The sequence below is a fragment of the Miscanthus floridulus genome, chromosome 2, assembly GCF_019320115.1.
Source record: "Miscanthus floridulus cultivar M001 chromosome 2, ASM1932011v1, whole genome shotgun sequence".
NCBI classification, from domain to species: Eukaryota; Viridiplantae; Streptophyta; class Magnoliopsida; order Poales; family Poaceae; genus Miscanthus; species Miscanthus floridulus.
In genome coordinates, this window is record NC_089581.1 from 60,417,563 (window position 1) to 60,442,416 (window position 24,854).

A 24,854-nucleotide genomic window follows, 5' to 3' on the forward strand; every position below is an offset into this window, starting at 1 on the left:
TCGGAATGACACACTTTCTAAGTTCGATGACTAGGATGACATACCCGCAAGTTCGAGGACCGGCCATGAACTTTACTAAAAAAAACTATGTATCTCGAAAAATTACAACGACTTATTATTTAAATTGGAAGCAGTATATTATAAGAGAAATTAAAAATATATTTTTTTCGTGAGCTGTTTAAAATATACCTTGGCCTCAGTCCTCCTCACTCATCAGCTGCATTTTTGGCCCGCAGCCGCCTGCATCTACTCTCGAGACGCGAACAGGAATATTATAACGGCAACTTTCCATACTCGTTCGACTACAACCTGCTACAGTGTCAAAGCCCCACCGATCAGCGATACCAGCTTCCCCGCAAAGCCCTCGTCCTCATCCCCAATCCCCACGGAGCGGCCCATCCCACCCGTCCCCATCTGATCTCCCCGTCGGCGTAGGCCCCCACCAGAGCCGCAAAGGAGGAGGAGGAGGAGGAAGTGGCGGGATCCGGATGTCGAGCGGCGCGGACGGATCGGATCCCAGCACGGGCCTTGGCCCGGGGACAATCCCAGAGCCGGCGGACCGTGAGCCGCCGCTGCTACAGGCTCCCTCGCCGGCGCCGCAGCAGGAGGCGGTGGCGTCGCAGACCGAGGCGCCGGTGCCAGTGGTCACCATCGTGATCTCGCGGCCAGGGGAGGAGGAGGTTCAGACGCCCGCTGCAAAGGGTGGCTCCCCGGCGTGCTCCCCGCAGGCCGGTGACGGCAAGGCTATGGCCGCCTCGGTTTCGTTGACCGCTTCGGCGGCCGCGAAGGAGGCCGACCTAGCAAGGTCCGACATCTTCGACGACTACGAGCAATGCAGGTAATGAGTCGGTGTGGGTTTCCCTCTGCGCAAGCTCAGTCCATTTTAGTGAATTGCGAGTTGGGACGGGGACGAGGGTGTGTTCTGCTTGGGAGTGTTCCAATTTTGTATGGGTACCTCGTCAGGTTTAGCAGTTGCGCGTTTTATCCATCCATGAATTACCTGCGATAGCTTTGGGTGATCCTGTCTTGGGGGCGTTGCTTGCTCATGCAGTGAAGTGATTGTTGGCGTATGAACGAACTTTCTTTTATGATGTAGTGATTCATTTCTTGGAGTCGCCCTAGCTCATGGTGTTAGAATCTTAGGACCATCCATGGTGTAGATCAGCGGGGTTTCATTAGGTTTCTCGTAGAAATGATGTGTACGGAGAAGGACAGAGAGGGAGAGGGAGAGGGAGAGGGAGAGGGAGAGGGAGAGTTAGGGTTAGGCACTGACCATCGGTAGGCATTGAGGAGGTGGATCTGGCCATCACAGGTTCGCCGGTGAAGATCTGCGCTAGACAGCGGCGGTCGGAGAAGAAGGGCACCGCAGTGGAGACCGTGGTCGCGCAGTGCCGTGGCGGCGGCGGTGCTTCCCGTCACTGGCTGCGCCCCTCTGTTAGATCGGAGTAGGGTTTTCCGGTGGGGCGTACGGCTCAGGCCAACCTCATACTGAGAGACGTCGGCCCCCACCTAAATTTAATGCGCAGTGTGACGGGGACCCGCCAGCCATAGATGGACTAGGCGCCCCCGATCAGGGCGCGAGGTCAAGGCCCAAGTGGCCGTTGGGCCACTGTGGTTGGGAGATCAAACCAACATTCCCCCCTTGATCTCAACTCATACTTTAATTTTAAACTTTGACTTTAATCCCTTTCACTTTTATTTGTTCCATCACAGATTAGTGCATAGAGCATGCTTCATTGTCACAGCCAATCGCCGATAGATTTAACAGCTACAATACACGTCCCTGTTCTGAAACAGATTCTTTAACTTTGGGCCCTTTATTGTCCGGAAATCATAGGCTTTCCCTTAAACCCATGTCGACTGTGTGTTCTCTGAACACACTTGGTGGTAAGCCTTTTGTACACGGAATCCACAAGCACTTGCTTGTTACTTATATGTTCAATACTTTTAGTATGATTCTGGACTTTCTCCTTCACAACGTATAACTTTAACGTCAATGTGTTTGGCAGCACACTTGACCCGTTGTTATAGGAGCGAACTACTTAAATGGTTATTGCTGTTGAATACCATTATCAATTCCGGGTGTAAGTTCTTTTAACCATTTCGCCTGTCCTTAAGCCTCATAACAAGCTATACTGTGGGTATGCATCTTTGATGACACCACTAACTATTTCTTTGGAGCTTTTTCCACAATAAAACTCAACTGCGAGTGCTAGCTACTATGTGAGTTTCACTAAACATCTCGCCAAAATTTAATATTTGCACCCACAACTATTTGAGAGTACTTATTCTTTCTTACTCACCATGAGGCCTATAAATCTTTTGCACAATTGCAAAACATTCTAAACTCCATTCCAGTGATCTATATCTGGACTGGACTTCTGCCAAAACATCCCGGATACATGAACTATGTTAGGGTAAGTTCTTACTTATAAGCACTCATTAAGCTTCCAACAGCTAAAGCATATAGGACGTCCTTTCGATCTCACATTGGTTCTTGGAACACTAAAGTTCCCAAAACTATTTCCCTTTACTATAGGAACAGATGCAAGTTTACTCACATATATATATCCTTTATTTCTTTAGAATCTTCTCTAAGTATACATTTGAGATAGTTCTAATACCCCTTTTCCTTTTGTCTCGGTAAAGTTCCAATTTTGGAACGAATGACGCTTTACTAAGATCATTCTCATTGAAACTTGAGGACAAGAACTGCTTCTCCTCCAACCGTAGATTAACACCACTACTAGCGAGCAAGGTGCTATCCACGTGCAGGATTAGGAAAATTGATTTCCCATGTTTAAACTTTGCATAAATACAATTGTCCTCTAGCATTCTCTTTAAACCCAAACTTTCTTATTGTACTGTCAAACTTCAAATACCAATGTCTTGAAGCTTGCTTTAATCCATAAATGGATTTGTTTAGGCAACATCTCTTATGTTCTTTTCCTTCCACGACAAAACCTTTTGAGTTATGCCTATGTAAACTTTTCCATACAAATCCCCGTTGAGGAATGTGTCTTTACATCCTTCTGATGTTACTGTAAATCGTAATATGCCACTAACACCATTATGATTCTAAAAGAATCATTGCATGCTCATTATAATCTATTCCTTCTCTTTGTGTAAATCATTTCGCCACAAATGACGCTTTATAGCTTTCCATATTCCCTTTGGATATCTTTCTATATTTCCTTTGGAGTCACCTTTGTCTTGTAGACCTATTACAGCCTACTGTTTTGGCTCCATTAGGAATTTCTTCTAAGTCCCAAACATCGTTGGTATTTATCGATTTCATTTCATCTTCCTTTGCTTCTTGCCATTTAGACGAGTGAATGCCTCTCATGGCTTCTTCAAATGAGGTGGAATCACTCTCTATTTGAATTTCTTTCTTAACATTGACTTCTTAGTCACCAGAAATATCTGATTTTCTTATTCTTTGAGACCTTCTGAGGCCTCGTGGCACTTCTTTCATATGGGGCTATTGTTGCTCTTCATTGCCAAAAGGCAATTGTTCTATAGCCTCCTGTATCACAAGATCCTTGTTTACTTATTCATCTTCTTTAAGAGCTAACATCAGGTGTTGTATATGTCATACAACATCAACATGTATTAAGCAATTTGTTGCTCTAAAACCACTGTAGTGGATATGTAATCCCACTTCTATTCAAGCCTTAGGTATCTACATACCATGCTCCCCCAGATTACTCCATCTTCTGTAAAGATGGTGTATCTTCAAATTTCTTATTTTGGGTTTAATCTGCTAAAAAACTCATATGGCGCGTTTAGCACCGCCTTGATAACTCTGAACTTAGTCTAGTATGAATACTAGCTGACTATGCTATCTTCCTATCGGAACTGTAAAAGGTCTAAGAATTTAGCTATTTCTTTACTTTAGGGGTATCGTTATTATGACCGTCTTACTCCCTCAACGATCACATTCATCTTTTATAGATCACTTTTACCTTCAATGCATAGTATGCATTGCATTATCTGAAGTATGGGGAAGTATCTTTCTTAATTGTCTTTCTTAATTAATCTCACATTTCTCCCCCTCGAAATGTGGTATGAACTTTTCTACCACAATTTCGAAAAACATTCAGAACTCTTATGAATGAGGAAACTTTAATTACTTACTTCATCCACATGATTACATCATGCAAACAAAGTTATTTCTTAATTCGTATGGGAGTACATTTTCCTCATTTCACTTCAAAACTCAACATAGTCTATTATTATCAATACTTCTGCAAGTCACGCTTGCATATCATTCTTATCTTTTGGTTCACATGCAACTTTCTTTTGTTCTTAAACTCATTGAGTACTTAATGACCATGACACAATCAGAGTGTACGGTCAATACTAGGATAGCATAAGAGCTACCCCCAAACTTCTCTCCATGTGCGGGATACACTTAGAGCACATGAGTCATCACATCCTTCTCCCGCCATGCGGGATAAGTACTATGCCAACTTTACCCCGCCATGTGGGTATTTTCTCAAACTTTTCCCGTCATGCGGGTACTATCACAAACTTTTACCGTCATGCGAGATAATTCCCTTAAACGGACATAAATGCCAGGATTGGCTCGTGTTCAATCATCAAATTCAGAAATAAATCCGAATATTCTTTTAACACACATGTTTAATCCAATATTGGTCAAATTAAACATGTATATGACTTTTACAACTCTCATAAGTGAAACTGAAAATAAATTCTTCTTCACAGAGAGTACATAAAAGACATTTCTCAATAAAGACTCTCATTGATCTATCTCTTTTCTTGGATCAATATCCTAGAATTCTTTTCTTTTGAAGCCATTCTTTAAAGAGAACACAGTCCCTTAAACAATGGCATTCTTTCATACATAACTTGCCCTTAGGCATTTCATCATCTGAGTCACAAGTACCCAGCTCATTTCTCTTACTGCCTTCAAGAATGAAAGCATGGAGGTCTTTTGTCTGAAAAAAATATTCAACAATAATGCTCATTAAACTTTGAAATCTTTATGTTCTATTCTATATCACCGTTGGGCAGAAATAGAATAAAACATCATTCTTCTACATTAATTCCACATCACCGTTGGGCAGAAATGGAATTAATGTATAGAACCTCAATAATCTTGAAAACATAGAACTGCTCCTCAGAATTAAATTCTCCCGTTGGTTCGAATTTAATTAGAAGACAATCAACTTCATTGCAGCGGAAACATGAAAATACATTTCTCTAGTTTAAGAGCATTCCTTGATCTTTATCTTTTCTCTGAAAAATTGGTCACTTTGATGCAAAATTCATTAGAGATTTAACTTTAAACATAGAACTCATAGAATTATAATATTATTATCATCAACGTTGGTCAGAAAATAACAATACCATAATTTAACTTTAACTATCAACCGACTATTCCTCCAATTAAAAATTTTTCCAGTTGGTTCCAATTTTAACTGGAGGATAAACTTTTCATCATTTACTGAATGACTATAACTGCTTTTTAAATTAGAAGACAATAAACCTTTAACTTTGCAGCGGGAACTATGAACATGATTGTTGAATTTTACCCACAGAATTTTTTTTTTTTAATTTTCTTTGAGCCATTTATCATTTTTCAGGAAATTGCATTTTACTGGAAAATTAGAAAAAGAAACATGGCTTAATTCTTTACTGCGCTGTGGCCCAACCAGCAAAACGGCCCGGCCCAACTCGGCACGCGCGCGCGCGCAGCCACCCAGGCCGCAATGTGGGCCTGGGCCGGCAAAGCGCCGCGGCGCGCTCGCCCGCCTGGGCCGCTGAGTGGCCCGGTGACTCCTCGCCATCCGATCAAATCCGACGGTCGTCCGGCCGTTTCGCCTGATCAAAAATCCGCCTCCCAGCCGAGCTGTCGAAACCCTAGCCCTCACTTCTCTTACGCGCGTCTCTCTCTCTCAGCAGCGCGACGCACTCGAGCGACAGCGAGCCGCGCCGGAGGAGAAGACTAAGACGGCGCCACCGCGGGCCCTCTTGCCGGCGAGCGCGCTCCCCATCGGGAGAGCGCGCCGCCATCAAGCGGCTCCGTGTCGGCGCCCTTTACCCGTACCCGCGCGGATGCATCTCGGCGACGAACACCAGCGCGGTCCGGTCTTTCCCGCACGACGGCAGAGATGGCAGCGGTGAGGTAAGCCACCGGCCTTGCTTTTCCCTTTCCCCTTCTGCGTTTCTGCTTGTCTGGATCTTGCTTCTCTTCTCGGTTTTGACCGATTTGGGGATGGGGATTGGATCTAGGGTTAGGGTTTCGTTTCCTATTCTTCTTCCCCGAGTTCGAGTCACGGGTTTAGGGTTCGGATCAAGCGGTCTTGAGGCCGAGCCCCTTCTATCTTCACCCAGTTAGGGTTAGGGTTAAGGAACCCCTTCTGTCTGCTCAGATCCGAAGGATCTAATCCGTTCTTTTCTTTTCTGTTCTTTTGATTCTCTTCCCGCGCGTCAGCAAGCCGGCGGCGGGTGCTCCATCCCGCGTGAGGCGGTAGTGACGGCGGTGGGGAAGCCCTGGTAAGACTTCCCCCGGACCGTCCAATTTCTTTAGGGTTAGGGTTTGGGTTCACTTTTCCAAATCGAATTCGGTTCTTCTTCATCTTTGCTTTTCTTTCTATCACCCGATTAGGGTTTAGGGTTCGATGAACCCTCTGTATTTCTTTTCTTTCGATCCGAACCGGATCTAACTCATCTCCTTCTACACTGCTACCCCTGACATAATCCACACACTAGATCGACCACTCCGATACCATTGTTAGAATCTTAGGACCATCCGTGGTGTAGATTAGTGGGGTTTCATTGGGTTTCTCGTAGAAATGGTGTGTACGGAGAAGGACAGAGAGGGAGAGGGAGAGTTAGGGTTAGGTACTAACCATCGGTAGGCATTGAGGAGGCGGATCCGGCCATCACAGGTTCGTCGGTGAAGATCTGCGCTAGACAGCGGCGGTCGGAGAAGAAGGGCACCACAGTGGAGACCGGGGTGAAGACCGTGGTCACGCAGTGCCGTGGCGGCGGCGGTGCTTCCCGTCACTGGCTGCGCCCCTCTGTTAGATCGGAGTAGGGTTTTCTGGTGGGGCGTATGAGAGGCCAACCTAGTACTGAGAGCCGCCGGCCCCCACCTAAATTTAATGCACAGTGTGACGGGGGCCTGCCAGCCATAGATGGACTGGGCGCCCCTCGATCAGGGCGCGAGGTCAAGGCCCAAGTGGCCGTTGGGCCACTGTGGTTGGGAGATCAAACCAACACATGGATCATGTCAACTGGACCGATTATCCTAGCTGCCTTTTTCTGTCTTTGATTACACCAGTGGATTTTTTCCTGTAGTTGGGTGAATGTTGTTAATCAGAAACATGCGAGCAATAAGTTCGGGAACATTTTCATTGTCAGTTTATTGGCATCTTTATTAGTATTGACCTTGCCTGTGCTTGTGATTTAGAGCCCATATATTAGTGTAGTTAGGCTGTCATGCTGTACAAATGGGACTACAAAGCATTCCTGGTAATTATGATATCTTAGGGTTTCGTAGGTATTTAGGCATTGATGAGAAGATAGGTTATGCTTCGCAATGCAGTTGAGTTGACCTTAAATGTAGAAGCATAGGATATTCGGAATGATTTAAGCTTATAGCAACTTCGTGCTCAAGGTTGCTGATGGCAAGATCTTTTGCGTGTAGAATTATTATAGATTAGGACTTCATAGATTCAAAATTTCGATGAATATATATGGTATTTACTTCTTGGCTATGAAAGGCTAACTGGCAGCTAGGAGGCTGCAGGTGAAAAACAATATGATAAAGCATGCTGGAAGGTGATAATCAACTTCTGGCTGAGCATTTCATGTACCACAAATGGGCAGTGAGCATGGACTGCACCATTGATTTGCCATGTATTGATGTTCTTGTGTTGATCTTTTTGATATACTCGATGCAAGTAATAACACATCCAATCTGTTTAGAGCCACAAAGGAGGAGCAGGAGGTGGCAGGATCCGGCGGGCCACCCATGTCGAGTGGCGCGGATGGATCGGATCCCAGCATGGGCCTTGACCCGGGAATGATCCCAAGGTCAGACAGCTTCGATGACTACGAGCAATGCAGGTAACCAGTCGGTGTGGGTTTCCCTATAAGCAAGCTCAGGCCATTTTAGTGAATTGCGAATCGGGACGGGGATGAGAGTGTGTTCTGCTTGGGAGTGTTCAAATTTTGTATGGGTACCTAGTTAGGTTTAGCGGTTGCACGTTTTATCCATCCATGAATTACCTGCGATAGCTTTGTGTGATCCCTGTCTTGGGGCGTTGCTTGCTCATGCAGTGAAGTGATTGTAGGTGTATGAACGAACTTGCTTTTATGATGTAGTGATTCATTTCTTGGAGTCGCCCTAGCACATGGATCATGTCAACTGGACCGATTATCCTAGCTGCCTTTTTCTGTCTGTGATTACACCAATGGATTTTTTTTTTCCTGTAGTTGGGTAAATGTTGTTCGTCACATATAACATGTGAATAAGTTTGGGAACATTGTCATTGTCAGTTTATCTGCATCTTTGTTAGTATTGACTTTGCCTGTGCTTGTGATTTAGAGCCCATATATTAGTGTAGTTAGGCTGCCATGGAGTGCAAATGGGACTACAAAGCATTCCTGGTAATTATGATATCTTAGGGTCTCGAAGGTATTTAGGCGTTGATGAGAAGGTAGGTTACTATGTTAGGCTTCCCAATGCAGTTGAGTTGACCTTAGATGTAGAAGCAAAAGATATTCGAATGATTTAAGCTTACAGCAACTTCGTGCTCAAGTTTGCTGATGGCAAGACCTTTTGCGTGTAGAATTATTATAGATTAGGACTTCATAGATTCAATAATTCGATGAATATATATGGTATTTACTTCTTGGCTATGAAAGGCTAACTGGCAGCTAGGAGGCTGCAGGTGAAAAACAATATGATAAAGCATGCTGGAAAGTGATAATCAACTTCTGGCAGAGCATTTCGTGCACCACAAATGGACTATGAGCATGGACTGATTTGCCATGTATTGATGTTCTTGTGTTCATCTTTTTGATATACTCGATGCAAGTAACAACACATCCAATCTGTTTTCTCCTGGTTCTTTGACATTTTTAAATATTGAAGGGAGCACTATGTTTTGGATCATTGGATATTCTAGTTTCTTATGATCTACTAATCTGAACGGTTATCTTTAGGAGCTTAATTTTACCAATATAAACACCTGGAATCAAATATTGGTCATTTGTTTGATAGGAGTAACACTCATACTCTTAATAAGCCCAGGTCCCAGTTAAGGTACCAGGGGACCAAGTGGTTATCTTGTTTTGGAAGAAACAATGTAGAATTCATAAGTTAATAAAGACACCATTTCTCTTAACAGAAATACATTTTTTTTACTATTAGACATCGCAATGCCATCCCATAATTAGGTCCAGTCATGTAAAACACACATCTAGAGGCCCTTCAGTACACACTGGCATTTTCTTTACCTTCAAATTTTTATATATTACTGACTCTTACCACTTGTTACCTTTTTTTTTTCTGGAGGATGAATACCTTTTTAACTTCTGCAGAGTTTGTCAACAGAAGACAGAAGAACCTCTGGTTGACCTTGGATGCAGATGTCGTGGTGATCTCGCAAAAGCACATCGCACATGCATTGATGTTTGGTTTCGTACAAGAGGTTCAAACAAGTGTGAGATATGCGTGTAAGTGTTCTACATAGATGGTTCTTGACTATGCTTCGAATTACTTTGCCATACTGATTTTCCTTACTATACAGGCAGGTTGCTGTCAATATCCCCCCTCCAGAGACGCAAGCAAGTGTATGTTTACTATTTTGCACTTTATATCTTTCAATCTGTATTGGATGATTTGGAGAATGTATGCTTCCTAGTTCATATGTATATCCATTGTCGTTTATGCTCTATCTAAGAAACTGGTCTATGTTTATGTTTAGCCAAGTTAAACTACCTGTTGTCAGTTTGTATCTATTTGTAGTTTTAAGAACACCTCATTAAATATAACAACTTCAATTGGCTTTGTTCTGGAAGACTTCTGTTCCACAATTACATAAATGAAGGCCATCATGAAATTTGAGGAGGCACAGTATTGATAGAAGTACAAGTCGAATTCCTCTTTCTACTTGTGAAATTTACTTGTTTTCATTCAACAGACAAGTTATTGGGTTTGGAGGGTTGATTCGACTTATGGAAGGGGACGAGGACGACGTGAAAGGGTATTTTTATCACTGGATATGATAAATGAGAAACAAAAGCACTAACCTGACTCTTTATATCAAAAAATGATTATTGATCATGTAACAATGTGCAAGTTTTCTTTTTTGTTGAACCTGTATTTTTCATTGTGCTTCATATTTTATTTTGTTTCTCTTTTTGTGTGTAGGGATGGTTTAGCCCACTTTGGGTTGCATTTGCAATTCTGATTGGTGGTCTCTTATTGGATGTGCTGATATCTGTTTCTCTTGGTGTTTCCGCACTCCCTGTCAATATAATAATTGGTATGGAACAATGTTTTCTTCTACCATATTCTTACAGTTCTTCTTTTTAACCTTTTGTTAAATTCAAAAAAGACAGGAAGGCAGGACATGAATTAACTTCATCGTACCTAACCTTACAGTTTGTTCTTTGGCAATAGATAATTGACTACTCTTCTCTTGCATAAGCAAAATGGTCAACCTAACATTATTAGATTGACAAATAGGAGTTTGGAACTACAAAATTTTCATGTAAAAGAAAAATTTTCGAGTCACTGGACGAAATTCAGTTTCATCTGATGTTCATGCTAATACTGTTTCCTAGTATCATTTCATTTTATATTTTATATTATCATCATGTTCACAAAATGACCGACTTAGTAATTGTATTTTGCGACGGTCCTCATCTTGAAGTCTTGGGCTGTCTTAGGATCACAGGAAATCTACTGGTTTTCAGGGGTAGACAAGCAACTCAAAACTTCTGAATTCCCAGACGATTTAAATAAATAAAGCACTAGAATAACGGGCTCTTGAAACAGCCATTTCTTCTTTTTTTCTCTGAGATTGAATGGGTAGTGATTATGTATGTATCAGCATCGAACTCATTGACAGTTGGAAATTTTGTTAGATTATGTGGCATCAGGAAGGGTAATGTATCTGAATATGTTGCATTAGATTTATTAGCAATCAATATGTTTTTTATGCTTTATACTTTTGGTTCTACTACTTTTGCATTGATTCACTTGAAAGACATTTTGCATAGTGAATATTGTTCATTGAATAACCTGACCAATGCGATGTTTGCAGGCGTTCTTATAGTTCTCGGCTTGGGCACCGCCCTTCGTCTAGCCCTTGAGTGCTGTCAGGAATGGGGCTCAAGGAGGAACGTGAGCAACATGCCGAGGCTGGAGAACATACCGCCGACTGGGTACCACCCTGCAGTAGTATAATCATTATGGGACTTGTAAATAGCGTAGGAACATCTAAGCTCGTGCTGGCTTTTGGATGACATTCTCGCAATTAGCTTTAGCTCACACGTTGCTCGTTAATGTCGAGCTCAAATTCAAAGCTTGTTGATTGCGATCGGGTTCATACTCCACTAGTCCACTCCAAGTTGTAAATACAGAGTTACTGATACTCGGCTGTTCACGGGCTAGTGTTGATGCCTGTAGAATAACAGAGATTGAAGGGAAAACACCACACACCCAACGGAGGGTTGACCTTGATATATATAGCCAATACATGGCAGGTTACATGCAATACATGGCAGGTGCTAATCATACTAAATATAGACTTGCCTAATATACACTTTCCTAATGTACATATCTATCAGCCGCCCTTAGTCGAAGTGTCAGGATTCCGGATGCACAGACTGGACCGAAAATCCTCAAAGAGCTGAATCGGCAGCCCCTTTGTCATGATATCAGGGAACTGATACTTGGACGGCACATGGAGAACGCGAACCTCGCCGAGAGCCACCTTCTCACGGACGAAATGGATGTCGATCTCAATGTGCTTGGTACGGTGGTGGTGGACCAGGTTGGCTGTCATATAGACAGCGCTGACGTTGTCACAGTAGACAACTGTGGCGACCTTCAATGGAACGTGAAGTTCCTGAAGAAGCTGTCGAAGCCAACAGCAATCTGTGACCACATGAGCAACAACCCGGTACTCGGCCTCCGCACTGGACCGGGACACCATGGTTTGCCGTTTGGACGACCAGGACACCAAGCTGTCGCCGAGGAAGACGCAGAAGCCTGAAGTGGAGCGGCGGGAGTCGGGGCACCCTGCACAGTCAGCGTCGGAGTAGGCAATCAACTTGTCGATAGGCCTAGTACTGATGTGGAGGCCAGCCGACAGTGTGCCCTTCACATACCGAAGTATGCGCTTGATCAGCGCAAGGAGAGCTTCGCGCATGCATGAAGAGGCACACCTGCTGCACAGCGTACGCCAGGTCGGGGCGAGTGAGCGTCAAGTACTGAAGTGAGCCGGCGAGACTCCGGTACGTGGCGGGGTCGGCGACGGGAGCGCCCTCCGTGGCAGAGAGCTTGGCACGAGAGTCGACAGGCGTCGATGTCGAGTGACATTCGACCATGCCCGCCTTCTGAAGAAGATCCACCGCGTACTGCCTTTGGCTGAGGAAGAGCCTGTCGGAGGAGCGAGGCCGGGAAACGAGTCGCCACGTGTCGTTGTCGACGAGAGCCTTGTACTCCTCAGCCATGGCCGCGCGCCACTGGGGGTCAGCAAGGGCCCCTTTGTAGTCGCGGGGAATGGGTGAGGCAGTGGAGGCGGCGGTGACGTGAGCAGACGATGGGAAGCCATAACGATCAACAGGCTTCAGCGAGCCTGTCTAGAGGCGTGTCATAGGTCGGCTCAAGGTAGGAGGTGGCGGAGAGGCCGCCACAACTGGAGCAGGAGCCAGCTGTTCTAGAACAGCGGGCGCCGGCGGGGGCACCTCCACGACTGGTGCAGACAGTGGTGCAGGAGCCAGCTCAGCAGCCGGTGTGGGAGCACCAGCACATCACCGAACGTAGACCCGTAGAGGTGGACCGGTCGGAGCAGGAGCGGCCGTGCCAGGAGTAAGGACCGGGCCAATCTGTAGGATGGCGGAGTCCTCAGCGAGCTCCTCCAGTTGAGCTCGGTGTCACAGCTACTCAGCAGCGACTGGCGATGGAGCGACCGCAGGGGGCACCATGGTGGCAGTGTGGTGCACCGGCGCGGCAGGACCTAGAAGAAGAAAATCTAGAGAGCTTGGGGGCTCACTGGTGGGGTCAGTGCTAAACGGAAAGTGAGTCTCGTCGAAGACAACATGACGGGAGATGATAATCCGTCTAGTTGTGAGGTCGAGACACCGATAACCCTTGTGAGAGGAGGGGTATCCGAGAAAGACACAGGCTGTGGAGCGTGGGGCCAGCTTGTGTTTGGAAGTGGCGGTGAGGTTGTGATAGCAGAGGCAACCGAAGACACGAAGAATAGTGTAGTCTGGGGACTGCTTGAAAAGTTGCTCATAGGGAACTCTATGGTGAATGGCTGAGCAGGGGCGCCTGTTGAGGAGATATGTGGCTGTAGCTAGCGCCTCTGCCCAATATTTGGGCGGCATGTGGGCGTGGATGAGCAGCGTGCGACATATGTTGTTCAGAGAACGGATGATACGTTCAGCCTTGCCGTTTTGAGGGGAGGTGTAAGGGCAGGAGAGGCGTAAGTGAATGCCGCTAGAGGCGAAGAAGGTGGCGAGGGCATTGTTGACGAATTCAGTGCCATTGTCGGCCTAAACAGCCTTGACAGGAAGGCTGAACTGTGTGTGGACGAAGGCGTAGAACTGTGTGATGTGAGTAGCTACCTCGGACTTGTGGACTAGGGGGAAGGTCTAGCAAAAGTGGGTGAAGTCATCGAGGATGACAAGGTAGTACTGTGCACTAGAAATACTAGGGACCGGGGATGTCCAAACATCACAGTGTATAAGCTCAAAAGGTAAAGAGGAAACTGAACTGGAATTGCCAAAAGGCAGCCGCACATGCTTGCCAAGTTGACATGAGTGACAAAGAGTATGAGCTGATTTATTATAGGAAATGGAATTATTTTGTCTAAGCAAATGTAGGGCAGCAGCTCCTGGATGACCAAGACGATGATGCCATAGGTCAGTGGAGGTGGCGAGGTTGGCTTGTGGCATGGCAGGGACGGTGTAGAGGTCGTCGGAGCTATTGGAGCGAAGAATCACGCGTCTGGTCTGTAGGTCCTTAACAGAAAAACCAAATGCGTCAAATTCGATAGTGCAATTGTTGTCACGAGTGAATTGGCGAACTGAAAGTAAGTTGCGCACTAGAGAGGGGACAACTAGAACATTGCGAAGCGAGAAGGGAGACGCGTGGCCTGGTAATGTGGAGCTGCCGGAGCAAGAGACAGGAAGATGATGACCGCTGCCAACAGTGATGGATGGGATAGAAGAGGGTTGACGGGAGAGGAGTATACCATCCGAGTTGTGCATGTGGGAGGTGGCGCCGGAGTCTATGACCTAGCCGGAGTTCTGGAGCGCCATCTGGTTCAAGGTGGCGATGAGGCCGGCCTGATCCCACAGTGGAGCGGATGGAGCTGGCGGAGGGGGAGCGAAGATGGTGTGGGCCTGCGGACTGGCACCCATGATGCCCTAGCCGCGCTCGCCCTGGTCACCGTGAGGGGGCCAGCCGCCGGGGCTGTTGCCCTGCTGCCAGCTACTGCCTGGAGGAGGAACGCCGCCCTGGAAGGCCCATGGGTTGTAGCAGAACCAGGGCCCCATGGGGCGGTTGCCCCCTTGCTGTCCACTGCCGCTGCCCTGCTGCCAGCCAGCGCCGTTGCCTTGGCCATGCCAGCCGCCCTTGCCTTTCTTGCCGCCCCTAGAGCCCTTGGGAGCAGCGCCAGTGGCCATAGAGGAGGAGGGGTGGCACCCTGGAGAAGTGCAGGTGGAGCCAGAGGCGGCCACCATGGCAGATGCAGTCGTGGTCTTCTCGTCATTGGTGAGGCGCAGCTCTTTGAGGGACAGCATTTCTCGCGCCCTGGAGAAGGAAGGCAGCTCGGGGGAGTTGGCGATGTCGTCGGCAGTGGCAGTGTAGCGCGGGTTGAGGCCGCGTAGGAGGCTGAGGACGAGTTGGGAGTCCTCGATGGTGTGGTCGACGTCCCGAAGAGCGGCGGCCTTGATCTTGAGGCGCTGGTAGTACTCGTCAATCGTCGAGTCACCCTGTTTCAAGGAGTGAAACTCCTCAAGCAGGAAGACGGCTCGAGGTGCGCGGTTGGAGCGGAAGAGGCCCTCAATCGCCACCCACAACTCGTGGGCGGACTGGTTCTCGTCGGTGATGGCAAGATCAAGAACCGAGTCATCGACGGTGTTGAGGATCCAGCCGCGGACAGTGCACTCGGCAATGTCCCATGATGGATCAGCAGCCGGAGGAGCTGGCCCGTCGATGTGGGGGCGAAGGTTGAATTTCCCACACAAGGCCTGGAAGAACGAAGCCCACTTGGTGAAGTTGGGATTCTTCATCTCCAGGGTCACCGGAATGTGAGTCTTCACGTTCACGGCGGTGTAGGGGTGGACGACGACGGCCTACGGCGTTGGTGGTGCAGCAGCGGCTACGGCAGCAACAGCGGCAGCGGCTGCGGCCGAGGCATCGACGTTGGGAGACATCTCGCCACAGGGAGGAGGAGCGCCCAGGAGAGAGGTGGGGAGGAAGGAGGCGGAAGTAGAAGGTCCGTGATCTATTTGATCTCGGTCTTTGATACCATGTAGAATAACAGAGATTGAAGGGAAAACACCACACACCCAACGTGGTGGGGGGGGGGGGTTGACATTGATATATATAGCCAATACATGGCAGGTTACATGCAATACATGGTAGGTGCTAATCGTACTAAATATAGACTTGCCTAATATATACATTCCTAATGTACATATCTATCAATGCCAAAATGGCAGCACCTTAATTGGATGCTGTCCGGCAATCATTCAGCACGACAGCGCTAGGTTTCTTCTCCCTTGTACGGTTTGCTCTGACAAATCTGGGGTTGTGTTTCATCTTATCTGTGGTTTGTGGGTATAGGCAATTGTGAAGGCCATTTGAGCCAATGCTGTTTTCATACGTTTATGCACTAAGTTGGGTTGGATATAGCGTTTTTATATGAACTAATTTGCTGATAACTATTGCCCTGTTCATTTGACTGATAAGACATAGCTAAAAGTACTGTTGGCTGATTTGTTGTGAGAAAAATACTATTCTTTAGTTGAAAAAGTATGATTTATAAGCCAAACGATCAGGGCATATGGTGATTACATACAACCATAAATTTTACACTTTCCTTCAGATTCTTGACAATCCTCCTAGCAAGCCTTGATTTGCACTAATATGGTAAAAAAAATGGAGTTGCATGGACGGTACGGTTGGCTGATTTGTTGTGAGAGAAAAATACTGTTCGTTGGCTGAAAAAATACGGCTTATAAGCCAAACGAACATGACGTATGGTGATTACATACAACCATAAATTTTACACTTCCCTTCGGATTATTGACAATCCTCCTAGCGAGCCTTGATTTGCGCTAATATGGTAAAAAAAATGGAGTTGCATGGACATTATAAAAAATGGAGACACCTACCTTTTCTTTTCATGGTCTTTCTGAGAGGTAACAGATAAGGACCTTTTGTTTTTTATTAAAGGAACCAGGTTGTATTTTATTGAGTAAAATCAGTCTGTTCGTTTCGGCTGAAACGATCGTGAATTATTACTGCTGGCTGGTTCGGTGACAGGCTGATAATACATGCCAGTTCCTCCCATCTGAATCCTTCAGCTAAAAAAGCTCCCATCCAGGTACTTAATCTATTGACGTCGCGCGTCCAAATACTGCCACGCCAGCACCAGCATATGACGTGGCCATGCCACATAGGCGGCTGGCGCTCGACGCGGCGTGAAAGCAGAGCAGGGGCGCGACGGCGTCGGGGGCGTCTCCAACGAGCGCGACGGTGTATTGGGCGAGTTCGTCGTCTCCGGCAAACGCGTCCACGACACCCGCCGACACCGCCCAGCCGTTCACGTCCGCGCACTGGGCCGCAGTGTCCCCATTTCCCTTTTCTGCTCCACCACCGACATGCTCAATCCGCCGGTGAAATTCGCCGCTGTCAAGCGGCCCCTGACCGATTCCTTTCGCAGCTAGAGCTGCCTCGTCCTTGCGCTCCGTTTCGACACAGTCGCGGCAGTCCTCTCGGCCGGAATCGGCCACGCGAGCCATTTCCGCCGCCGTAGTCCACCATGAAGCTCCTCGCCCACGCCTGCAGCTCATGCCGCCGCGGCTCGTACTCGGACCTTGACGCCGTCCTGCTGCCGGATTTGTTCCCGCGCCACGTCCAGGGTAGAGCAGGTGCAGCGCACGCTTGCTCGACGGACGCCGCGACGGAGCACGGCGTCGGCAAGCCGCGTCCATGCGGCAGGGCGCGTCGAGCAGCTTCCACACGTGCGCGAACAGCGCCTCGAGCCGCGTCCAGCGACGGGTCCCGCGGCTGGCAGCGCCTGCTCGCCCGCGTGGCGGCGGCGGCGGGGGCTCGCACGCGTGCCCACCTGCGCCCGCGTGCCGCAGCGGCGGCGGTTGGCCCGCGCTCACATGCTCGCGCACCCGCAGCTTGCCCGCGCGCCCACAGCGGCGGCGGCGGACCGCCCGCGCTCACCTTCTCGCGCGCCTGCTACAGTGTCGAGCTGCCACTGTGGCAAGTCCACGTCAGATGGTGTGGCAGATTTTGGACCTTGGGTGCACGAAGGATTAAGATGGGAATACCTCAAAAATTTAAGGGCCTAATATGCATTTTACTCTATTTTATTTATCCGTAGAAAGTCTACTTTGATCTATTCTAAGTCAAACCTTATTAACTTTGATCGTATTTTCTAAAAAATATATATATTATATTTTTAAGTTTAAATAAATGTACTATTAAAATATATTTCATATAAAATTTAATGAAAGTAATTCAATGTTGTATATATTGATGTATATTTGTATAAATATATTCAAATTTAAAGAATTTTAATTTAGAACAAACTACAGTGCACTTTAATTTGGAACGAAGAGAACACGTTGCATTCATTACAAAGGCATTCTGAGTAAAAGAGAATTACATTACACATCGAGGTTCTTGTAAGCATTAACCAGATGAGGAGCTGGGCCACCTCTACCAGAGCTCCATTTCACTTCAGCCCAGCCCACAAACCCACCACAGTGGCCCATGAGCATCATTCTCGGAGCCTACCAAGTATACCAACCACGTCACCGGCGGCATATTGCCCAGCGGCCAGCACCGTGGAAACCGTAGACGAGGAGGACAAGGGAAAGAAAGCCTGCCGCCGCCAATCTCGCGTCCCGCCGGCGGCCACCACCATCACCGCCATGATCAGCATCCTCGCGCAGGTAACCCACCTTAGGCCCTCCAACCACTCGAGAAATCGACGAGGTCATGCTTGATTGTTGTGGCTGATTCGGTTCGTTTCCTCGTGGCTTGGCCTCCGGATCTGCGCGCAGGAGCGCCTCCTCGGGTTCGCCCTGGGCTCCGTCTCCATGGGCAGCTTCGTCCTCCACCAGCGCCGCGCCATCAACCGCTCAATCGCTGAAGCCGATGGGTCGCCCTACGTCTACCAGGTCAGCATCTGGTTGCTTCCTCCGAACCTACAGCCCAGCAGCTGTCTGCTTTCTGAACTATTGTGGCGATTCATGGCTTAATTTTCCAAAGGAACTGTGCACGACAAACTTCTAGTGGCAATCAGAAAATGATCATTTTTTTTTTGTTTATGACGTGACATTTTGCCTCTCCCTAGCTTGACAATAGGCAAAGTATAATCTCTGCAGGTTCCATTCCTTGGGGCTAGTTACAGATTGTTAGTAGCTTGAAGAATCCTCTTGGCCTTTTTATGATGCCAGTGCAATAAAAATAGTCATTCAGTAAGGCAGACATTGCAAACCCAACAGATAATAAAAAATACTCACTCTTTTAATTTTATACAGCGTCTTTGATTGAACAAAGTTTAACTTCCTGAGTTTTGACCAACAATTGATCAAACTATATGCATTTTTAGTGTACAAAATGTAGTATTTTTAATTGCTATTGATTTTATAAAATTGACAATATATTATAAGATTTTATCATATCAAAATAGGCCTTATAAAAAGCAACTGAGGGAATGTTAACATAAGCTAAGCTCAGGGACTTGGGAAGAAAGGAATACTGAAATGTGCACAGCTTTGTTCCGTCCTTTGGTTGTATTTTTTCATGAATTAAGTGCTGCTTGGATTGATGTTTCTGTCTCTGCTTTACTAAAAGGGACTAGAATTTGGTGTGGTATCTGGTAATAATGGCACTAAAAGATTTAAATTTACTAGAAACCTCTAAGTTAGAAAATATCAAATTCTGCTTCAGAAATCTTGGAGCCTGTGAAATTAATGTCTGTATGTTCCCAAACCAGTGACATCACAAGATACAAAGAACAAAACCTCAATGGAGTTATGGAAATCTAGAACTACCGCTTGAACACTGCAATGACTTACTCCCTAAAAAAGAGTTATTCTCGCTTCCCAAAAAGTCAACAACTTTTAACTTTGACCAAATATATTTAATAAAATAATAATATTTATGGTACATAATTAGTATCATTAGGTAGATCGTTGAATATACTTTCATAATAAACTTATTTGAAGATATAAATGTTGCACGTATTTTCTACAAACCTAGTAAAAGTTGAGAAAGTTTGACCAACACGATTCCCATAGCGACTCTTTTTTAGGGATTTTCTCTTATCAGAGATTTAGACACATCCCACGTATTAAAGGGTTATCTCATGTTTGTCTAAGGAGGAACCATGGCAAATCAAATTCGACGTGCTTATGTGATACCATTTTTGAAGAGATGTTGCAGTTTTTTTTTTCTTCGTCTGCTATGATCCTTAGATCATTGGGGGTTGGGGGATAACCATTGCCAGGAGGATGGCCGGTGAAGGGGTTGAGATTGAGAGAGGAGGGAGATTAGGAAATTGGTTTGTTATTGCTTAATTCATCCAAGGCTGATTACACGATATAAATGGGCCACTAACCACCTGGAGATAATAATTCTCCTAATTTGTAGCCCCTTATTGCTAGCCTAGCCACATGACATCGTCTAGGACTGTTATCCCATCAGTTTTCTTGGATATCAAGATAAACTTGATATACTGCAAAATTCGTAGCAAAGTAGGTGAGCAAATGAGCTGTAAATATCACACCTGTGGCAGTGAGCATGTTCTGTAGGAAAAATAATGTCATGTGGTCGTAGAACATGTGTATTTAAACCGTCTTTCAAGTGGAAGTCATAGGTAGAAACAGTATCAGTGGTAAGCCTATTAGCATGTATGTGCTATGTTTTTATGGGGACATATAACTACATAAGAACAGTAAGTAGTATCGTTCCCTTTCATAACCCCAGCAGCTGTGACAACAAATCAAAACTGTAATGTTCCAAAGTTTTACTGATCTTTCCAAATTACATGTGTCATCTTTCTTTCTCGTGATGAATCTATCCTCAGTGTCATAATCTTTCCTGTTGCACAGCCTGGTGAAATCGCCAGTCGAAGAAGCTCAACTGAGCTGGCTCATGTATGGAACAAGGCGGTGGACGAGACTCTTGGGCGGCTTGTTGTGTACCTTAGCTCTCGTGGATGGTGATTCAAGCACCATATTGAACATGACAACTGAGGAAGCACAGGGGTGGGGGAAGACTCTTTTGTCAAGACACTGATGTGCTGAAACGTCATTGATGTGCTCATATTTCTGTACCTGAATTCAACATGTTTTGTTTTAAAAGAAAAGATAATCCCAATATCTCGAACTGAGCTGATTCTACCACGCGCTTTCCTGAACAGGTGGACGTTACTTCAAAGCCAATGTTGTGTAGCCCTGGGAAAGCCAGGATTCGTCTAACTATTTCACATATATGTATTGCTAATAAAGAATGTACGTTGCTTTGCTGACTTTGCAACACTCCGATGGAAACTATGACCATTCTAATGGTCAGTTACCTGTCCATCCCCGATCACCCTCAGTGTCAGTTCTGGTCTTCCATCTGTGACTCAGGTTTCAGTTTGTCATTGATTATACCTGTATATATAATCTCAAATCGAAAGTTCAGTTTTACTCGTGGTTCAGTTGCATCACCCATGAGCTGCAGTGAGATATTGTCACCAAACACCATATATCTCCTCCACTAGCCAAGTGGCACCGGGCGAAGCAGCTGTCTGTCTGCCGTCCGCAGAGGCACCGTCCTCGTCTCCCGGCATCGGCAAGCGCACGGAGTAGGTTTGGGCACGCAAGCGACCTGCATCTCATGGAGGCGAACGACGGCGACTCTGAATATGTGATATTGAAAATGAAAACGAAGAGAAAGGCCAAAGTGAGGTTCGTTGGTCTGTGCATTAGAGAGAGTGAGAGACCAGAAGCGATTCTAGCCTGGACTGTGGGTGTGTGTGTTGGTCTGTGCAACATGGACTCTAAGCTCGAGGAAGGTCAACGGTGCCGCTGCTGCTCATGGTTCGGAACTGAGCCACGACCACGAGACGAGAGAAGTGACTCGATACGGGCACGAAATCTAAAATATAAAAATACATTTGTACATTAATTTATACTGGTTGATTGTACGATGTATTGAAAATGTGATGATAAATTGCAATATGAACAGGCTGTTTTATTTCGAAATGTTCGCACTTCGTGGAATTTTAGGAGGCATGAACAAACAGGGCTTTCATCAAACTTCAAAGTCCTGACTTCTGGACATGGACAGCGAGCGACCCTTTCCCTGATCCCGCCCCACAGCCCGGCCCAACTCTCTGGGCCCACCTAAAGCTACCACACACACCCACACACGTAGCAAACCAGTCCGCGGCCCCTGGAGCAAACTACGCGATCGACTTGGGCGCGGCCGCGCCACCGCGCGCCGCCACGACCCGGCGCCGCACCACGGCGTACGCCACGCCGATAGCCACAAGCGCGGCCGCGGCGGCGGCGACGAACACGCCTGTCACCGTGTGGTTGTGGCGCCGGTGCGTCTCCACGGCCGCCCCTTCTTCCTGGTCGGCCTTCGCTACGCCCGCCGCCGACGTTCCTCTGACCGCGGACTCCTTTAGCTGCTGCTGCTGTCCGCGAGGCGCGAGCGCCGGCGCCGGAGCGACGCCGTGGTGAGCTCGACGGGTGCGCGCGCTGGGGTGGAAGAAGTCGTAAGCAGCCGGCGACAGAGCGAGCGGGCTCTCGAAGGGGAGCCCGTGCGGGTGCGCTGCGGTGGGCCTCTCCTCGCCGCGCCCGCCGACGGGTAGAAGCACAAGAGCGATCACCGCCACCGCCGCCGCCATTGCGGTGATCTTAGCCATGGCTCGAATTGCACCTTCGGTTGAGCTGAGCTGGAGCCTGATCTTGTTGGTCACATAAGTTCGCAGGCCGAGTGTGATCGAGCTTGAATTCTTTGTGCTTATATAGAGGGCGTAGCCGTAAGCAAACAGAGGTACGGTCCGTGAGGCTTTGCTTCTACTTCAATTCTTGTAGTGGCAAGCGAAAGGGGAGCAGAATAATGGCAAGGTGTGAAGAGATGGCATGATGTTTTACAGGAGCTTTAGCTCCAGGTGCAGTGCAGATGATATCCATATGCATGGAGAGGTGAGACAGCGAGAGTGAGACACATCCTTAATCAGTCTTGTTTATTCTATACTTCATAAAAAAATTCTTGTTTATTCAGACTAGTTAAGGGATCAATCATAGTCACTCCGACATGTGTTTGAGAAACACTGTTAGTTTGTTATTGTCATTAAAGCATGCCTTTTAAGCAACTTTTGGTTGCCTTTATGTTCGCTTTCAGGCAATTAATGATGGAAACATTCTTTGCCACAGAGGGAATGAGCAAAGAAGAGTCCTTTGTAATCTTTAGCCTGCCGTAATTGTGATTGAGTTGAATGTCTAGTAGATATTGGTGAAGACGTGAAGTTATGCAGTATTTGTTTGAATTTGTGATTAGTTATGATTAGAAGTAACTCTTAATTGGTAAAAGGGCTAATCTGACAACAACCAAATAACCACACAGTAGTTAATTACTCAACGAACAAAACTAGCAGGCACCAATGCAGATTAGTGTCAGCAAGTAGCTTTGAGGATCTGTTAATTGTATGTAAACGCCAGCCCTGATGATCCACTCCAGCTGCTTTTACGGTCCAGGCCCCAATTTGCACTAGATAAACCATCCAAGGCCCAGAAAAGCCCAGGCAGCACCTGCAGGGATGCAGCAGATGATTTTTACCTCCCCTCCCTTGGCCCATCCAGCCATGCCTGCCGCACCAACACACCACGCATGATTGCTGCCTGCGCAGCAGGGCAGGAGCACCGCCGTCTGCCGTGCCAAATCCATCGATTCGAAGAGCGGCCGCAACTGCCGCTGCCTCGAGCAATTGAACAGGCGTGGCATGCAGCCATGCCCCACGTTACGTCGCCTTTACTCCTCCATCGGGCGTTGCAAATTTGCAACGCATCCCGGGCATTGCAAATTTGCAACGCAGAGGTAGAACCTGTCTGTCAGAATGTGCTGTCATACTAGCAGCCAGCCACTCTTCAGAAACACGAAGATACTAGTAGTATATTACTAGGAATCTTTCTGAGTATTATGGCTACTAGGGTTCTTTGTTAAATGGGATGGACAAGAAGGACAAGGATGCCACATTCTGGATGTACCTTTATGTAAGATGCAACTGTCAATGGCTAATATGTTAGACAATTGACATTGTTCCCAGGATGCAGAATGTTGCTTGGAATCTTGTCTTTGTTTTTTTGTGTTTCAGTAATCATACCCCGTGAGGCATGGCATAGATTGTATGATTACCTTCTCTTGTTGGAGGGAGTATGGATACGGAAAAGGTGGTAAGGAAATGGCTCTCTGGTGCAGTGCTGCTATTGCAATGGTTTGTATTTTCCTTTCCCTCTCTCGTTGCGAGATGGCTGTAAGGTCTGAAATCAGAATGTTTTGCCACAAGGGATTGAGATGGATAGGAGTGCAGCGTATGAATTAGGGTGAATTGGAGTGCAACAAAATAAGCCTTTAGAACACCTCCAAAGGGTTGAGCTAGAAAACTAGCCCCTATTTTGCCACATCATTTAAAAGATAGTACATAAGTCCAGCTCTGAAAGGCGAGCCTGGTGCAAGCGGTAGAGTCTTACCGCCTGTGACTGGAAGGTTCCGGGTTCGAGTCGCGGCCTCCTCGCATTGCACAGGCCGAGAGTAAGGCTTGCTACTGACACCCGTCCCCAGACCCCATACAGAGCGGAAGCTCTCTGCACTGGGTACGCCCTTTTTTTTTACATAAGTCAAGCTCTCCAATAATCTCACTCTAAACATCTCACTATGAGTCCCACGTCATTTCTTTTCTCTCACCCACACCTCACCATGGGCCCCAATAACAGCCTCGTACTTTGTTCGAGCCTAGCTAGGAATACTCCGTATGTAGTAAGGGATAGTTCTTCTCTTTCCTTCTACTCTCTCTTCAACATGAGCAAAATGCAAAGGTGGATCTCTATGAGCTAGTTAAATATCATTGTTAGAGCTGTCCTGAATGGTTTCTACAAAATACATTTTCAGCAAATCCATTTTGTTCTCTTTCCTATGATATAGCTATCACACATCTTCCTATCTTAATTCATGTGTATACATAATTTCTTGTATAAGAAACCATTATAATTTTATTTATTTGGTACCCTTAATATATGTCGTGGAAATCATCTTAGTCATTCCATTTGGATTGCCATTTCAGCTTGCCAGCAGCAGTACATGACACTTCCAAGAGTCTGAAGTAATG

The 24,854-nt window shown here is 46.6% G+C and overlaps 4 protein-coding genes across 8 annotated transcripts; 2 read left to right on the forward strand and 2 right to left on the reverse strand.

Moving 5' to 3' along the window:
- Nucleotides 1–387: 387 nt before the first annotated feature.
- LOC136524989 (uncharacterized) lies at nucleotides 388–11,728 on the forward strand. Of its 5 annotated transcripts, none has more exons than XR_010776358.1 (7): nucleotides 388–838; nucleotides 7,960–8,100; nucleotides 9,554–9,714; nucleotides 9,789–9,831; nucleotides 10,182–10,244; nucleotides 10,412–10,526; nucleotides 11,310–11,447. XR_010776358.1 is itself a non-coding variant. In XM_066518130.1 (7 exons), exons 1-7 carry the CDS (start codon nucleotides 489–491, stop codon nucleotides 11,450–11,452), a joined length of 990 nt encoding a protein of 329 aa, XP_066374227.1. In that variant the 5' UTR covers nucleotides 398–488; the 3' UTR covers nucleotides 11,453–11,728. The 5 variants fall into 5 exon arrangements, 4 of the variants coding, with proteins under 4 accessions (XP_066374230.1, XP_066374229.1, XP_066374228.1 ...); XM_066518130.1 differs by having other exon boundaries at nucleotides 398–838; nucleotides 9,580–9,714; nucleotides 11,310–11,728; XM_066518132.1 differs by lacking the exon at nucleotides 7,960–8,100 and having other exon boundaries at nucleotides 395–838; nucleotides 9,580–9,714; nucleotides 11,310–11,728.
- A 2,918-nt stretch (nucleotides 11,729–14,646) lies between these two features.
- Nucleotides 14,647–15,513, reverse strand: LOC136536618 (uncharacterized). The gene has a single exon (XM_066528851.1). The coding sequence runs from the start codon at nucleotides 15,511–15,513 to the stop codon at nucleotides 14,647–14,649; it is 867 nt and encodes a 288-aa protein (XP_066384948.1).
- A 2,634-nt stretch (nucleotides 15,514–18,147) lies between these two features.
- LOC136525040 (uncharacterized) lies at nucleotides 18,148–20,997 on the forward strand. The gene is made up of 3 exons (XM_066518134.1): nucleotides 18,148–18,417; nucleotides 18,529–18,645; nucleotides 20,584–20,997. Exons 1-3 carry the CDS (start codon nucleotides 18,163–18,165, stop codon nucleotides 20,695–20,697), a joined length of 486 nt encoding a protein of 161 aa, XP_066374231.1. The 5' UTR covers nucleotides 18,148–18,162; the 3' UTR covers nucleotides 20,698–20,997.
- A 731-nt stretch (nucleotides 20,998–21,728) lies between these two features.
- On the reverse strand, nucleotides 21,729–22,823 carry LOC136538945 (uncharacterized). Its single transcript, XM_066530866.1, has one exon. The coding sequence runs from the start codon at nucleotides 22,389–22,391 to the stop codon at nucleotides 21,924–21,926; it is 468 nt and encodes a 155-aa protein (XP_066386963.1). The 5' UTR covers nucleotides 22,392–22,823; the 3' UTR covers nucleotides 21,729–21,923.
- Between the last annotated feature and the right edge of the window lie 2,031 nt (nucleotides 22,824–24,854).